Source organism: Clupea harengus, chromosome 15, assembly GCF_900700415.2.
Source record: "Clupea harengus chromosome 15, Ch_v2.0.2, whole genome shotgun sequence".
Lineage (NCBI taxonomy): Eukaryota > Metazoa > Chordata > Actinopteri > Clupeiformes > Clupeidae > Clupea > Clupea harengus.
Genome location: NC_045166.1, coordinates 519,767 through 537,500, shown reverse-complemented (window position 1 = coordinate 537,500; position 17,734 = coordinate 519,767). Strand labels below are relative to the sequence as shown.

Genomic DNA, 17,734 nt, shown 5'->3' with positions numbered 1-17,734 from the left:
CATGTTGAGATGGTTTCGAAACAGTCCACTTCTGGATCATGGGAGCAGTCACCAATGGTTGATGTCTGTTCACAGACAAAATGCCAGCAAATTAACATTTTCCATTTCTGGAAGCAGAGCAAAAAAAAACAAAAAAAATGACCTTTTGAAATTGGGATCAGAAGCTAATTTAAGCCTTTGCAACATCAAGTCCATAAACAAAGATAACAGTCTTAAGTTATGTGTATATTAGCGAATCGCAGGCTGAGGACAGGAATTCAAAGGCTACTCCTGCCAACATGGTGTAGGCTAATGCAGAACCAGTGCTGGGTTAATCATGTGAGTCAGCCAGTGATGGACACATGATGAGAGAAGCACTTTGAGAGAAACCAAGACTGAGCCGTGCTGATGTAACGGTTCAGCATCACAGCTGAGGACAAACTAGCCGTAGCCAGACATCAGAGGCTAGCCTTGTCTGCTAGTTACTAAAATGCATGTCTAGCTCACTTGTCACACTCCCTGTTTCAAATTGCATAGTCAGTCAACCCACACTCTTTAACAATTCACCGTTTCTTCCAGCTGTAGTTAAAAAAAGGTTCTATATTTGGCATACATGGATCATTCTCATTCCATGGGTGGTGATGACTTAAATCAGCGTGCGTCAAAGTTACACCCACAGACAACAATGGCTTGATGCATCCCTTCATCTTTCGGGACCCTGGAAATTTACAAAAGGTGGAGGAGAATCTCTCGTTGCCCCACCCCATCCTTTCCTTGGGACAAAAGGACAGTAAAGAGAGTGACAAAGAGAGGCAGAGACAGAGTGAGAAAGACAGAGAGCGTGAGAAAGAGAGAGAGAGAAGGGTAGGATCCATGAGAAGTTGTTGCATTTAATAGAAAGTGCATGCGTTTGTTTTGTCGCCGGCGTTTGTTTTCCTGCCACTCTCTGCAGGAGTAGATGGGTAAGGAGGGGGGTCTCCGAGGTGCCATTTGGACTGACAGCTTCGCCCCATGCGCTGGCAGCTGTCATCCAGTGCACCCCCCACCCCCCACCCCTCGCCAACTTGAGGTGATGTCCCACAACGGGGCTTAAGTCCAGTATGTCAAAGTCTAGTCCCCTGTTTCCTTTAAGCTCTAGTTTAGATTGATATAGATTTATATATATATATTTATATTAATAAATATACAATTCTCTGGTTCTCTCTAGGCATCTAGGCATGGCTTGACTGCCGAGGAAAGTCCAGTGTCATTTTTCTGCCGTTCCATGACCTTGTCGAGAGCAAGGAGAGGGAGTGTGGCTGTAGTAACATTGAAGACGATTGCCAGGCGTGATCATGTCTGGGGCGGCCCCTATACCCCAGTGCTGTTGGTCTCTACCGTCGTGGTCTTGGTTCGGGAGCTCATGGCGTATTCCCCCCGGCTCGTACCATTCTCCTCCTTCCGTAGTGGTTTCCTAAAACAGAGACACCACATGTTATTTTGTATCTGTAACTTGGGATGTTTCACAAGAGAACTCACACCGTGTGTGCTCACAGTGCCTGTAGGGTTGAATCAAGTGTTTATTAGGATGAAGTTGAAAATGGAGGTGTAACATCTAACGACCTACTGACAATACTGATGGTTTTACACCCAGATGTTCATCATCCTGCAACCATGTTGAACCTGATACGGAACATCTTAACGAGGCCCTGGGGGGGCTCTTCAAATTAGGGGATAATTAAGTAAATTGCTTTTAATTTGCGTAGGTGTGTTTGCAGGATTAACTAAAGAGGCCCTGTCAGTCAATTCCATTTTTTCATTGCTCCGTGTGTAAACAGTGCTTGCTCTGAAAAAGCAGTTCATATTCTCCTCTCATATTATTTAGGAAAGCATCAGGACATTTTGACTCAATTAAACGGGCTTGCATTTGGAAATATGAATCAAAGTAAGGTTTGTTTTCGGGGAGGCATGCTCTGTATCTGCGGAGCAGGACAGCCCTTCATTATGGCACAGGCTGATTTACTGCAGCAGGAGGTCATCAACTTGACTTATCTTCCTGTTTAAATGACTTCCCACAAGCCCAAATGGCAGGAAGACTAAATGCAGCAGCATCCACTGCTGTCCGTTTCTGATTAGAGATCCAAGATATGTAACCCTGGGAGCCAAAGGCCCAGATAATTAAGTTAAAGCACGGAACAATCTAAAAGGTTCCATTAACAAGACCAGGAAAGGGTAACTTGACCTTTTGAAAAAAAAAAAAAAAAAAAAGGTCTTGGAAAGATAACAGCTGTATGTTGGGGGTTAAAAACGCAGTCATACTCCCAACATACTCAACCGATGCTAATGAATCTTTCCATCTTAACATCTGAATGGGAGATCACCAATAGTTCTGATACTGTGGGGTTTGTGGTTGTGGTCTTGTGCTTTTCTAAAAGCGGGTTGCACAAAGAAGATGTAAATAAGCAAGCGGATGAAAACAACATGACCTTTTTAAGGGCGCCGTCTCCTGTTGGGGTCCCTCTCGGGCAAGTGTAAGGGTCCACTTGCCTTTCACAAGAAAGGGTCTGAATTATCTGAAAAGGTCACTTCACAGCTACGTGCTGAATGTCTTATCATTTTTTTATTTTCTTCAACTTTATTCAGAGATGAACAAAGACACAAAGACACAAAAGAGTAGCGCACAGGAAATATTTCTGTGTATGAACTTAAATGATTCTGTAGTTCTCGTTTATCTTCTTCTCCTCTCTTTTGACACAGAAAATAATCTGTAAGGAAGCCAGTAAATAACTACAGTCACGAAAAAAAAAGTTCCTCATCTAAATGATGGGATGTTTAGGAGACGCATGCACTTGTTTATCATGTCCCCTGGGCAGGTCTGATGGGACAATCCATTTCCTTTGCAGGGACCATCTGCCACGGAGACGAGTGCGTACAGCCCGGGGCCTGGGGGCTTCCCCACAAAGACACCCCCTCATGTGATATACACCAGGGGACTGAATCTTCTAGGTTCCCAAAGGATAGAGACAGAAAGAGAGAGAGAGAGAGAGAGAGAGAGAGCAGGAGGACATGCACATGAAGAGAGAGAAAAGAGAAGAGGGATGTAAAAAGTATTGATAGAGAAGGGGAACAGAGAGTACAAGGAAAATACTGAGAGCTGAAGGTAGAAAGATAAAGAGACGTGGAAAGTGAAAAGAGACAGAAAGGGAATTGGCAGAGAGAGACATTGAGAGAGAGAGAGATTGAGAGAGAGAGAGAGAGAGAGAGAGAGAGACATTAAGAGGGAGAGAGTGTGTCTGTTTTTCACAAATATTTGAACCCAAAGCTCTTTTCTTGAGTTCTTGCAAAGACAGGAAAAGAATATCAGTTGTGGTTATCGCACTGTCAAAAAGGCGCTTTAATGAGCCAGAGCAGGAAGCCCACCAACCCCAGACTAATAGACACAAGGGCACTGCAGCCACAAAAAACAGAATGCAGAAAGAAATCACATCACGTTGATGCAGCCAACACTCTTACCGCTTTGACCTCTCGGAGGCTACGATGCCATTCTGAGGTCATTACCCCAATCCATACGCTAGTCCATCAAACAGACAGCATGTAGCTTATTCAGATAGGAACCAGGTTGCACACTGACAGAGATGGGAAGCGGTAGCTTCTATTGCTGCCAATGTGGAGGACTCCCTAGGGATGTGGAGAGGAAGAGACTGCTGGGAGAGGAAGCTGCCACTAACATGTTCCAATGGATCAATGATTTGGGGACTATTTTTAAATTCTCCTACTTCTGGGAATCACCTACCTCCAACCACCACATGTTTTTTTCTTTTTCTTTTAGAGGGTGCTGTAGTACCTGCTATGTGGTGTCTGTATCCAGTGCTAACACACAAACACAAACGCACACACACATACACAAATCACTCTGGATAAAAGCGTCTGCTAAATACCCAACCTTAACCTTTTTACCTTTTACAAACACACACACACTCTGAAACTGAAAGACAGGACAACACAACGAAAGAGACAGGGATAAACACGCACACACTCTGAAACTGAAAGACAGGACAACACAACGAAAGAGACAGGGATAAACACAGATAGACATCATGGACTGTAGGAACATCTTTTCCTTTTTTGGCCAATTCCTCTGAGCCACATGACTGATGTCTAGCGCGCATGCATAATACACCCACTCACATACACACTCACATACACACTCACATACACACACACACACACACACATACACACAAAGGTGCATGGGAGATATAACTTGAGATGGCAAAAGCTGTTCTCTCTGTTCTCACTCTGGATTGGACAGGAAGTTAGAGAAGCATCATCAGTCCCAGCTTCCTCCTCCTCATGTCTGTCCGTGGGCCACACATCTCTGCATGCCTATAGCCGTCCTCAGGGCTCCATGTTACAGCCAAGAGTCACCGTGTCCAACAGCTGTCTGAGAGTGTCCTCTGAAGCAGTATTTCCTCTCGTGGGAAGAAGCCAGCTTAAGTGCTGATCCAGATGAGGCGGGCGCATGTAGCCGGTGGGAGTCAATATTTATGAAAAGAAGCAGCTCATGATCACAAGCACGTTCATCATCTGGTATAAACAGCCATAAAGTATGTTGTTTGGGCCGCCGTGTCACAAACATTTCTGAGGATGATTCATAGTGTTTACACCGCCTAATGCCCGATCAAATAAACACTCATGAAAGATAAAATGCATCCTCTGGCCAAGAAAAATGAGAGATCTGAGTCGTACAGTATGAAATGGCTGAGCGGTAGCCATTTATTTGAGGCCAATCGAAACAGAGCAATTAGCAGAGATGGACCAGCTGTTTTGCGGGAGATGTGGTAAGCATTATACTTTAAAGAGGCAGGTCCCAGTCCTTCAGGGGGAACTCTCTGGAAACAATGAGGCAAACTGCATCCTGACAGTTCTGATTCACCAGGACCACTGCAGCAAATCAGCGACACAGCTACTGTAGCTATCGAGTTGCCTTACTGAGATAGCCTGTGGTTTTAACAAAAAAAAAGTCTAAAAGAATTAAACAGCTGCTTCTTTTTCCTGTTAGCATAGCATCCAAGTCAGTGAGCTGAGAACAAAAACCTGGGGAGTATTTTACATAACAGGCTCGCTCTTGAACAGTGTAGGCAGGGATAATATAATCAGTGGTTTAAAAGCACTACATAATTGCTAAAATCACATTTAATTCATTTGAATCATGCCTACTGGCCCAGCAGCACCTGAGGTGAGCGTGAGCGTGAGCGTGTTTGCATCCAATATGAACCGGGCCCTGCTCCTAACTCTGAGAATAACAATAAACCAGGTGCATGGGGAATTCTAAGGAACACGCTATTCATAGACTGCTCTTATGGTAGCCAACTTCCATTCACGCGTGGAGGATCCCACCCAACACACCCCACCGCCCCCAAAAATAAACTAAAAAAAAAACCGCTCCAGGAATAGCCCAGATGGGTCTAAAACGGCTGCTTGCTCACCTCACGCCACTGTCCGGCGCTCAATAATCCATGTGGTGTAGTACGCCTATGGCAGGTGGTGGCACAGCGCATTGCTGTTGGGCATTAAACTTTAATGGCACAGCTCTCCAGTGCAGTGTGTACACAGTTATGGAAAGCAGGGGGTGAGGGGTTGCTGCTCTGGCTGCGCCGTCACTGGGGTTTCTGAAAGCGGCTCCATTCAGGTTCTGGGGTTTCTGAGAGCGGCTCCATTCAGGTTCTGGGGTTTCTGAGAGCGGCTCCATTCAGATTCTGAGATTCATGGGCTTCATTCATCGCTGGCTCAGCACATGCACAGACATGTATACACGCACCATTTAGAGTTCAGTCGTTCATCGACCACAAATAAGCCATATGCAACAGACAAATGTTCCCACAGATACACAAACGCACACAAACACTCACAGGCAGGTCTGTCAGGCTGATTGTGTACAATATGATAAAAAAGGAATACACTTAAGGCACTTTAAGGCACACTGAAATCACCTCCCATCATATAACCACTAGTATAAATAATGGAAGACAGTTTCTCATTACTTGTCTGTGTCAGTACTGACAGTCAAATGGAAATATTATCAACATTTCAGTAATTTCTACACTGGACTAGGCAACCCTAATGGCACAGAAAAAGGCCAGATAAACTACTTGAAAAAAAAGCCACCATTATCTCCACATTTTACAGACATGAGCGAGCGATGCCGTCCACCTGTGGGTGTTTTTGTTTTGGTAGATTACACATGTTGGCTTGTGCGAGGCAACACTCCGCCGAGTCTGCTGATAAACATCAACAAGCCCCCGTCCTGGGAGGGAGGCTTTCAAGGCTCCTGGAAGGCCATTTACTGTAATTACCAGCAAACACTGCACAACATAGGCAAGTCCAAATGTAATAGAGGCAGCGATGGAGGCTTCCCATGGAGAAAATGAGATCATGCCTTGTGGTTTTTCTTTTTTTTTGCTGAGTCATGGCCACTCAACAGAGACACATAAATTCAGCTTGAGAGCTCGTGTCACTGTGCAGGCATTTGTAAAGCTCTCGAAACAGAGGCCTTGCTATGTTAAACAAAACATAGGACTGCCTCTTGCTTCCAAACAGAGTTTAAAAATAGAGGACAATTAATGCTTCATTCGCTTGTACTGTACATACACACACATACGCAAACACATATACACACAAGCACGTACACGCACAGTAATGACACTATGGGACATGAGAATTTGTAAATGGTTGTAAATACCAACTTAGGAAGAGGCACAGATTACGGTTACAAACAGCAGAAGACGACAACCTGCACACTTTCAGCAGTAGTTTTGAATTTGGATTGGGTATGGATTCACCAACAGCACATTCCAGATCTGCTGTATGAACCCTTTTTCAAAACCAGAAGTAGAATACCACAGCTTTTCCGCTTGTATGTTTTAGAGAAAAGATATTTGTCATAATTTTCTTTAACAACCCCTTGGCCAAGGGTAAGTTTTCCCAGTGGATATGTCTGAGAAAAAAAGCAACCCTGAACTTGATAGTATTTGTGTTTACACCAATCATCTTTGTCACAAAAGGCAAGGTGAGCCAAGTGGAGCATCTCAGCACTCAGGCCTGCTCCACTGTCTCCCTGACAAATTACAGGCAGGCAGAGGAGCAGAAAAACAACAACTACAACAACAACAACATTGAAGAAAAAACAAAGGGCGTTTTTCTCTTAGATGCGTCTAAATTGGCTAATCACATGGTGATTGATGGTCAGGTGTTCAATTTTAATCACCAAATTACGATTATCAAAGAGGTGTTTAAATGTTAGTCAACTGTTATTAAATGACAGTGAAAAAGTTTAAAAGTCCATGGTTGCTTGTATTTAATGGGTGTCTAATGCAGTTGTCCAGGGGGGTATTCGTCGTACGTGGTTGAGTTAAGTCGATCAATTGTCCCATTAGCCAGTTTAAATTACCGCGATGATTGAGGATAGGCTATCTCGGTTCGTCCAAGGCTGATCCGCCCTCAAACAATGTTGTTTATTAGAACCAGACTAAACTTAGCAGGGCAATTGCGTCCTACTTCAAAAGGGGGAAGGGTCGATCACCAAAACCATGATTTTTTAATGGTACAATGGCTACTAAACTCAAAGAAAGAGCCTCTTTTTTCTTCACTGGCGAGCAGGAGATGATCACTAACGCTTATGAAGAATACAAGACCATAATCATGGCAAAATCCAACACTGCCAGCGCTGCGAGAGCAAGACAAGAAGCTGTGTATGGGGCTGTGTATGGCGTGATATCTATGTATGTATACATTCCGACAAGTGTGACTGGTACAGTGGGTAGAGGAGTCGGTTAGTAACTGCAAGGTTGCTAGTTTGATTCCCCTCACCTCCTTACCAAGTGTGGTTTTACATTTCCTTGTAAGTCGCTTTGAATAAAAGCGTTTGCTAAATGACTAAATGTAAATTTATTGATAAGAAATTCAATAATCAGAAATTGTGTGTATTTCTCTCTATTCTTATCATGAGTCCACCTTAATCATTTTCTACAATAATGAAATGCTATGGTGTACTAATAACACTGTCATATAATTATGAGTGCTTTGTTCTCCGCATCGCCGACACTACAAAAATGTACCACTCGCAAAAAAGTGAGTCAATGTGACTCGGCTGTGGTGTTTGCAATAAATGTCTCGAGAAGGTCTTGTAAATAAATTATTCCTTGTCGGCTGAATCGGTAGCGCTCATACAAGAACTCATCATGATGGAATAACGGATCTTGGCGATCGCGAAGAACTCTCTCTATGAAACGCTAATCTAACAAATATCGCTCCTTGGTCAATGGGATCTCTCCTTTATCCGGGGGTGTGGCAAGCTTATCCAACTTCACTTAAATTAGCCTGCGCTGGAGCAGGTTCAAGTTTATTGATGTGTTGCTATGGTGATTTAGCCAAAGTTGCTTCCACGCACGGAAAAGAGGGACTTATATTATCTCATCCTGAAAATGATCTTGGTAACTCGCTAAACGAGCTACGACGAATAGGGCCCAGGCTGTTGGCAAATAGTCGAGTTTGCTCAAGGGGAGATAGAAAAACATTGTCGTCACCAACTGAGATTCATTATATTCACCGATAGGAGTAATCTGCTTGAAGAGTTTGGTGACAAATGTCATAATGCGTTATAGCATTTCAAAATAATTATTTCGCTGGCGTCTGAACCTGTGAAATCTATAAAACGTATAATATACAGTATAACATGTTTAAAACTCTATTACTTTTCGGACCTGTTGGCAATGTCCCAACGGCAGGCTTCAAACTGTACTCACACAACATGCCCGTTGAAAGTCGTAAAGTACAGGTCTGGCTCACCCAATAGAATAATGGCACATGCAGCAGGTGAATCATTTGAACACTTGATCGTTGTGCGATTAGCTAAATTAGACGTGGACAGCTAAGTGGATGATGATCATTGCACTCATCATCGTAAATTGCACTCACCATCGCTGTTAAGCTGTGCACGTCCAAGCCATGTTTACCAAGTGTTTAAGGCCGTTTAGCTGTGCACGTCCAAGCCATGTTTACCAAGTGTTTAAGGCCGTTTAGCTGTGCACGTCCAAGCCATGTTTATCACGTGTTTAAGGCCGTTTAGCTGTGCACGTCCAAGCCATGTTTATCACGTGTTTAAGGCCGTTTAGCTGTGCACGTCCAAGCCATGTTTATCACGTGTTTAAGGCCGTTTAGCTGTGCACGTCCAAGCCATGTTTATCACGTGTTTAAGGCCGTTTAGCTGTGCACGTCCAAGCCATGTTTATCACGTGTTTAAGGCCGTTTAGCTGTGCACGTCCAAGCCATGTTTAACACGTGTTTAAGGATTAGATGTGCACGTCCAAGCCATGTTTAACATGTGTTTAAGGATTAGATGTGCACGTCCAAGCCATGTTTAACACGTGTTTAAGGATTAGATGTTGACCAGAAAAACCCTTTGTAAATGTGGCCCATGGTGAAGGAAGACATGATCAGACAGTGTAGAGAAGCAGGGGACATCAGTCAGTCTTAGCACACACAAACACACTGTATCTTTTCCATCTTTCAAGCCCTGCTTTCAATCCCCCCTCTCCTCCTCCAGCCCTTCCTCTAGAGCAGGGCTACAGTGTTGTTTCTCTGGGAAAGCCCATGTCTTGGGTGCAGCGCAGGAGTTAAATATAGCGCCACAATGGGCTCTTTTGACTCACACGCTCACAGAAGCCATACACTCCAGCTCATTGCTATTGACTATTGCATCCAATTACAGCCGGCCACAGAGAGCCAGTGGGAGAGCACTAAACAGTCCCCTGGTGCTGACCTTTCAGTCCCATCTCCCTTCTGCCCTATCACTCATCACGGGGCTCCATTCACATATGAGGCACGAGCTCGCCGAGGCCTTCATAAAGCAATGCAATGCATCTGCATGATCGTGCATCAAAACGGGAAAAATAAAGGGTCAAATATTTGTCTTTTCACGTAAGGAAAGAAAGAATAAAAGATGCTGATGCTGACTCATATCCTTCCGTGTTTTTTGTTCATGGTACACAATCTCATAATGCACGTGGACGCCATCACTGTACAGTAACCCTGCGCTAAAGTCTGCTAACGCCTCTCGCAGACAGCAGACGCAGCCACCATCACAAGCACCTATGCATTTCCCCTGTGACTGCAGTCCAAGCGGAGTTATTTTAGGCCAGGGCTGAGCGTTACTCTGGGCGACAGCATTGAGCAGCACTGCATGTACGCCACACACACCACACAGGCTGGCACAACAAAGGCAATCCTCGTGTCTCATCCAGCACTGGGGACTCAGGCTGGCCAAGACAGCTGTCCACTTGGGGTGGCTTACAAACCTGGAGCACGAGAGGATCTTAGTGAGCTCTGGTTTCATGATGAATATGAACAAATATCACAGGGCATTGCACTTTCCTCTTTTTCTTCCAGCCTCATACCTCAATGCACAACCCCCCCCTCCTCCTCCTCTTCTCTCTCTTTCTGGCTATCTCTGATTTTTCTCGCTTGAGAGCTGTAATACGCTTTACAACAATGACAAATAAATTCCTACCCCCTAAAGCACTGGAGACAACAAAGACGACAAGGGGAGAAAAAAAAATGAGTATACATAACAATAGTGTGTCTCTCTTTCTGCCTCCATCTCTTTCTGCCTCCATCTCTCTCTCTCTCTCTCTCTCTCTCTCCCCCCTCTTGTCTCTATCCCTCTCTCTGTTCCACTTCTATGCGGTGCCAGTGTGTATGAAGCAGCACCAGTGCTGAAGCTCTTTCTCCTTGAATGCACTTAATGCCACCAAACTCATTCCAATAAGCCAGCGCGCAGCAGATGCTGATGTGCTGACTCGTGTCTATATGCCTCTGAATGGGACGATTAGTGCAGTGCTAAACCCCGCCTGACCGTCTGGCTTTAAAGGAGGGCCGTTTTCACTGCATAGGTCATTGGCTGTGTCTAAATGATGATTTCCATGTGCACTTAAAGGGGGACATTAAACATGGCTGTGGTTTGGCAGACTTAGCATGCTCATTAGGTGGTAAAAAGCTGCCAGCTGAGGATCCCATTGGGGAAAACATTGCTTCCACCCAAATTCTCAGGGCAGGGAGTGTGTGAGAGAGAGCGAGATAGAGAGAAAGGGAGGGAATGAGAGAGGCAGAGAGATAAAGAGGAAGAGAGAGAGAGAGAGAGAGAAAGGGAGGGAATGAGAGAGGCAGAGAGATAAAGAGGAAGAGAGGGAAGTGGGGTGAGAGCAACAGAGATAAAAATGTTTACACGTTACAAATGAATTCAATCAGGCTGATTTAAATGACTGCCTATGCATGGGGAGTAATGACTCCATATTGAAGAATGAGCCGGCAGCTCCTGCATGGAGTCTGTGTGAGCATATTTCTGCGTTGGTGTGATATATAAGCCAGCAACCACCCAAATGTTTTTACTTGACTGACTTCTGCCACCGCAAAGCATCAGAAGAGTCATTTGTGGCCTCATTGGCTGTTACAACAAACATTTGTAAATCACACACCCAGAATGCGATAATTCACTCGCAGTTCCATCTGGAGCAGCTTGGAACAAACACCACGCCTTTGTGTGTTCTCCACTCCATACGAGACGTGCTATCTTGCAGGTCTAGGCTATTTCCTTATTACACAGTTCCAAATCAGATTAAAATGGCCTGGATGGAAAGTTCTGTTTTTGAAACAACTGAGACGACGGACTATGCAGTTGTGTATATTGAGTATATTGCAGGGTGAAAATAAACATAATTAATGAACAAATTAAAAAGGGACAGGAAAGAGGGAAGGACTATAAGAAAAAGGAGGGCAATATATGGATAGAGGGCTGGTCTGTTGGAGTAAGAGCCTTAGTGTCGGCATACTACTATCTGAAGTGCCTATGGGGCCGACTTGGCTCCATCACTTATCATACCATGACAATGTCACTCTGCGGGGCATAGATGTAACCCCCACAGATACATGCGTGACTACAGTGAATTACAGACGACCCATTTTTCCTGCTGCTTATGTGAGCGATCATGGCTGTCCGAGGTTATTTCCTCTTCCTGGCCCTGATGAGGTAGCCTTCTCTTTTGTTCCACCGTGGCCGTGGCGCCATGTCACAACGCCTTCTCACCTACGAGCTGACGTGACACGCCACACACGAGCGACTTCCTCACATCTCCCAGGTCACCTGAGGTGCCACTGCTTTTAAAGGGTCTCATTAAAGGTGCATGGGCGCTGAAGACTGGGGGGGGGGGGGGGGGGGGGGGGGAGGAACTCATGGTTATGGAACAAGTGAACTCGACCCAACTTTTAAAATGGCTCTTACATGGCAGTAAATGAATAAGTAACGACGGGGTAATGAATTGAGCCGATAGTGAACCTGCACTGGGCTCCCTCCATTACTCAATGAGGCACACGGCATTAACATCAGGCCACAAATCAGCTGTGTCTGTCTAAACTACACCTCCATCAGAAGCCGTCTGTGCACGTGACAGCATGGTCACACCACTCCCCTAAGGCCACGGCCAACCCCCCCTCTCTCGCCAGCCTGGGAGATGGGCGCAGGCGTAGTGACTCTGCAAATGAATTCATAAATAATGACTGTGGTTTGAGGCAACGATGGCTGGTGGTTTTGATGGCGTGGCAGGCAAAAGCAGCAGCCGCCGCCCACACCACACCACACCACCACCACACCACCCCCGCCCACACCACACCACCACCACCACCACCCCCCCGCCCACCACCACCCCCGCCCACACCACACCCCCCCCCCGGTGTCCTCTGCTTCTGAAAGTTGCTGCGATAATCACTTTGCGGTGCCACAGCTGTACTGTGCTAGTGACTTTATGACCTCTCACAACACAGAGACAAGTCTTTCAAAGGTAAATACTCAGTACTGCATTCAATTCCCCTCATTCAACCCCCACTAAAACGGATAGTGCAAATTGCTGGGTTATGAAATGCAAGCTGAACACATTTCCTTCTTCCTAAAAGCCACTGCATTGTCCATATTCACCAGGGCCGGATTAGGAACACTAGGGGCCCTGGGGCTACACCTATTCAAAGGGCCCCTTCAAAATTATCATGCAACATTTTCAGGACATCTAGGAAATGTACCAGTTTGCAACCACGATGAAATGCTACATCCTGACTATCCCACTCTTAACACAGCACAACAAATGCACACTTTGGCAGCATTTCAGCATAGCAGCAACACGATTTGTGAGCAACTAGATAAAGTGATGCTAATGTCTTCACTTAACTAAACATAACATTCAACAAACCTATAAATCTGAGTTGAGTACACTGCAATATTAATAAAGATGTAGAATTATTCATTAGTAAATTATTTAGTTTGAACAATCATTTTTAAACCTGAGACCAGGACCAGATCAAGGCTAAACGTACAGAAAAAGCACAGCACCACTATCACATAATGAAGGCAACATGATTACACAACACAAATGAAATGCTAGATCTCCACAGAAAACAGAGAGAGAAACACAGACACGCATGTCTTGGTACAGTAGCTTGGGTTATTCCGTGACATCTCAGCTACACACATTGTTAATAGCTAGATGAGAGAAAAAGTGAAATCAGTCCGATCAGAATCTTCTTATCAACTTATTGGCAGTAGATATATAATCCTAGTTAGGAGTACTTAATTAAAGGAGAACTAATTAAACAGGGGCTGGTTGTCTGGTCATCGGTGCACTCAGCTAGAGTCTTGGTGATTTTCAGTGCTGTCATCAGGCACTGCTTGCAGGGCTGGTTGATGTGCATTGTTGCCGGTAGCTTACATAAAGTCCACATACTTGTTACAGTGGTGCTTTGAAGATATTTAAGTTGCTGGTATTAAAACTATCTGACTTTGTGCTTGCATAAACTTGGACAGCAGATTTCTGTGTGCCAACCTGATTTCCTTTCTGTGAATAATGAAATACTCCTAGAGTGCTGTCATCTGTCGTTTCATACATCGTACATTTCTTTGACGGAAGGCTTTGCCGGCAATATTTTGACAGCTCCATATTTTCATTTGTCGGAGAGAATAGTAGTCGAAGTGGATAGTTGAGCAGGATAGCACATTTTTCAGCCAGTTGATTTATAGTCTGAGAGAATTCTGTATTCTGACATGCAGTTTGGTTGTTACCTGAACTTTATGTACTGGTATCATGTTAAGCTATTGGTTACTTTTCACAACACATAGTAGCCAACGAGTACAGGGACATGGTATTGGCTGAACAAGGAACGAGCTACAAATTCACACCAAACCGCCGTGGGCTTCCTCTGTCAACAGTTCTTCTTTCCGCGGGCCCTGGGCCTACAGCCTTTAGCCTCAGTGCTGATACTCACTGTCTCTCTGACGGCTCATGTTATTCTCAAACTATTTATTCACAGTAGTCTGTCGTCTCACCAGTGCATCCATAGGATTGAAAAGAATCCAGATATTTGTGGTAACTTTTGTAAACCCTTTCCGTTTTCTTTTTCTTAACAGAAATCTCTTCATGAAACAGATAAAAAAAGCCTTCATGTGTGTAGTTGGTAATTGAGATCATCCTCCGAATGATGAAGTCCAACAGACAGCTCCACCATGATACAGACTCCATCCTTTCTGTGCGCTCCTTCACTTCCCTGTCACATCCACTTGCTTATCCTCCTTTGCGGTCTTTACGCTATTATACCCAATGCCACAACCGCTTACTGTCTACTGAGTGTCCAGAGGCATGTCAGTGTGACACGAGGATCATAGGAGGAGCATTGTGGTCCACCGAGTGAAGCAACTGCATGGTGGGTGACTATTCTATAGAGGCTCTTCTTTAAAGGACAACTTCAGAGAAAAAACAATGAACCTTTTTCATTACCAAACCCTAAGACTTCACACTATCACCAACACACAATCCTTCATCTAATCACTAACAGGACACACACAAAAAGGCCAACGAACAGTGGTATAGAGTGAAGGTCATGAGTTATACAGTCTAGAGTGGAAAAACATCTCAGTTATGTAAGTTCTGCAGTTATCACATTTTTTATATGTGAGCGTACATTCTTTTTCCCCAAAGCTATAAAATCCTTTAGTCCTACAGTCCTTAACAGTAGTAGTGACTGGCTGTACCACTTTGAGGAATAAGAGAGTGTTTGCCTCTGCACACTGTCTGTTGAAGATCTCTTTGTACACACTTCTCCTTTACCCAAATTGAGTGTGTGTGTGTGTGTGTGTGTGTGTGTAAACAACTCGTACCTCTTTATGGACTTATAGCAGACGATGGCGGTAAGGAGGAGGAAGACGATGGAGGCACAGCTGGTCGTCCCGAGCACCAGCAGCATCTCATTCCACCAGGGCTTCCTCGCGGGCTCCACCGGGGGAGGCACTGCAAAACATTTACACAAATAAATGACATTTATTTATTTATTATTTACTCCACAGCAACTCAGAGCACAGAGTTCAGGTTTACATTTGATTGTGAATGTAAATCAAGTCAAGCCATTGAGCCTGTCTTGTTTACCATCTCGCCCCTCTGCCTCACGAGGCCTACAGGAAGAGGGACGTGGAGACAATCAATTTTAAACTTGTTTACCCTTTGAAAGTGGTTGATGGTAGATAACGAAGAAATGAGTGAAACGGAGAGTCTGATGTCTATTTTGGGCTTTCTTTTATCTTCTGAATAATAAAAAGAAGACAGGAAAAGAGATGGAGAGATAATGATAAACAGATGGTTATGAAGTCACTTTGAAGTGTCTTCTTGTTACTCTAAGACAGCATCCAGAGGTGGAGTACAGCCTATGGTCATTTATGAGTAAATGTGATCATTTGTGACCAAACAAACTAAACAAATATATATATTGCTTATTGATATAATGATATTGCTAAAAATGTTTTTTTTTGCAAGAAGATTAATTGGAAGATTGTTAGAAGAGTTCACACTGGACCTTTGCGGTTTGAGCTGATCTCACCGCATCAGCTATGAAAATAACCAGAGCACACCAAAGCAGCACAAACATGCTGTATTATATGACCTTCCTTATTTGTGCCAGGCTATTCAATGAATCCTACCTTTGCCTTGTCTAGTCATACGGCAATTTGCTTTAGAAAAAAATGTCACCTAAATGGCAAGTAAATCACTAAGACATTGTTAAAAAGACATCATAGGACCGAATGGGCGCCATTTCCTGCGATGAAGACCAGAGGCTCATGACGGTGCTCAGCATCGCTGTTCATCTTCATCTACAATTATGTCATAGACCTGCTGTGTCAACCCTAATCCGTTTACTTTCTCTGATATATCATACTATATCATACTATATCATACTATATCATTCTATATAACACTATATCATACTCTATACTGGTCCGGAACAGCGGTCTGCATGATCCAGTGAAAAACGCTATAACACTAACACGCCAGCACCAAGGCCATTTGTGCCTTTATGATGTTTGGTATCGTTAAAACTATATTTTTCTTCCTGTATCAGAGACCGCAGTGGAGCTGTGATGTCTCCCCTGTGTTCTCCATCACCTGAGAGGAAAGGTGCTGGGCTTCACCGCTTGGCTCCCTGGCATTAATCATTCCCCCTATCCGAGAGGCGTTTATTTCAGATCATTACACTGCCTCCTCGTCCAGAAAACTATTAGTGCTCCTGGTTTCTCTGCCACTTTAAAGTTTGGATGAGTTTTCTCTAGCGCTGGTTTCATGAAGCGAGAAGCTAAATGGTGTCATTAAAAAAAGGAGGGGAACGAGAAGAAGAAAGAAAAGCAGAAGTCATCTGCTCAATGTCTCGCCTCATTCGTGGTCTAATCGCCTGTCGGGTCACATGAGTCTGTTTGCCCGGTTTTCAACTTGCAGTGTTCAGCCTTTTTGTGAGAGAGAAGCCACAACTGGGTACCCAACGTGCATTATAGTTGAAGACAAGTTCACTAAATATCCTAAATTAGCTTGGTCACACACATAACCATGGTACTTTTTACCTGTCAACTGGTTCTATAGCTAAAACTACTTTTGTTAGTTCCCTTACGTCAAGAACTGGTATATCAGAGTCTACCACCTTGTGACCATCTAAAGATTCCCTGAGCATGTCCTATCATTGGAACAGACCTGACTGGCAAGAAGACATGGTGGTCTTATGACAGGTCATGGAAATACGATCACAGATTAAATCATTGTCTATTTCACTGTCCTCAGACCACTATGTGGCACGGCACTTAGGACAGCCAACGCAGATGTCGTGACAGCCACTCCTACTCCATGAAGCAGCGAGAGGTAGGCGGAATCAAGGGGTCACTATGGAAGCAGAATAGTGCCAGATGCCCTAAATGCAAAATGACATGTTCCATTATATGATTTGATTTAAAAACGTATTGTAACAATGCTTGAAGACACAACTTGAAAAATATCCCACAGCATTTTTTGAATGTTGAATTTTCCTGCACTGAAATTTTGGATGGAGGTGTGTCACCAACTAAATTAGATTTATCAAACCTGTTGGTAGATCAAACCTTGCTAATAGGGTTTGCTGTTCTTCTAGATAGCAAGTTATCTGTCCAAGGAACATCTTTGGGGAACCTATTGACTGTCAAGCGATTACTTTGTAAATGAAATAAAAGGCAGCCATGCAATCCTGGCAGCAGCAAAGCTGGAGCTTAAATTGAACTTTCTAAAGTTGCTTAGGTTGCAAAACCTTCCTTCTTTTGATGCTGCTCCACTATTATGAAATCACTTTTGTGATGCCATTGCATTTCCCAAACATAAGGAACTTTTGTGCAAAACAG

At 44.1% G+C, this 17,734-nt stretch overlaps 1 protein-coding gene across 2 annotated transcripts in view; it reads right to left on the bottom strand.

Annotated features, from left to right (window-relative positions):
* prima1 (proline rich membrane anchor 1) overlaps positions 1–17,734 on the bottom strand; it is a 38,868-nt gene that overhangs the window by 1,265 nt on the left and 19,869 nt on the right. For both annotated transcript variants that reach the window (XM_031581639.2, XM_042709907.1), the window contains 2 exons: positions 15,209–15,338; positions 1–1,432 (listed from right to left, as the gene is read on the bottom strand). The exon at positions 1–1,432 is cut by the window's left edge and continues 1,265 nt beyond it. In XM_031581639.2, coding sequence (XP_031437499.1) covers positions 1,330–1,432; positions 15,209–15,338 — 233 coding nt within the window. In that variant the 3' untranslated portion in view covers positions 1–1,329. The remainder of the gene's footprint in view (positions 1,433–15,208; positions 15,339–17,734) is intronic.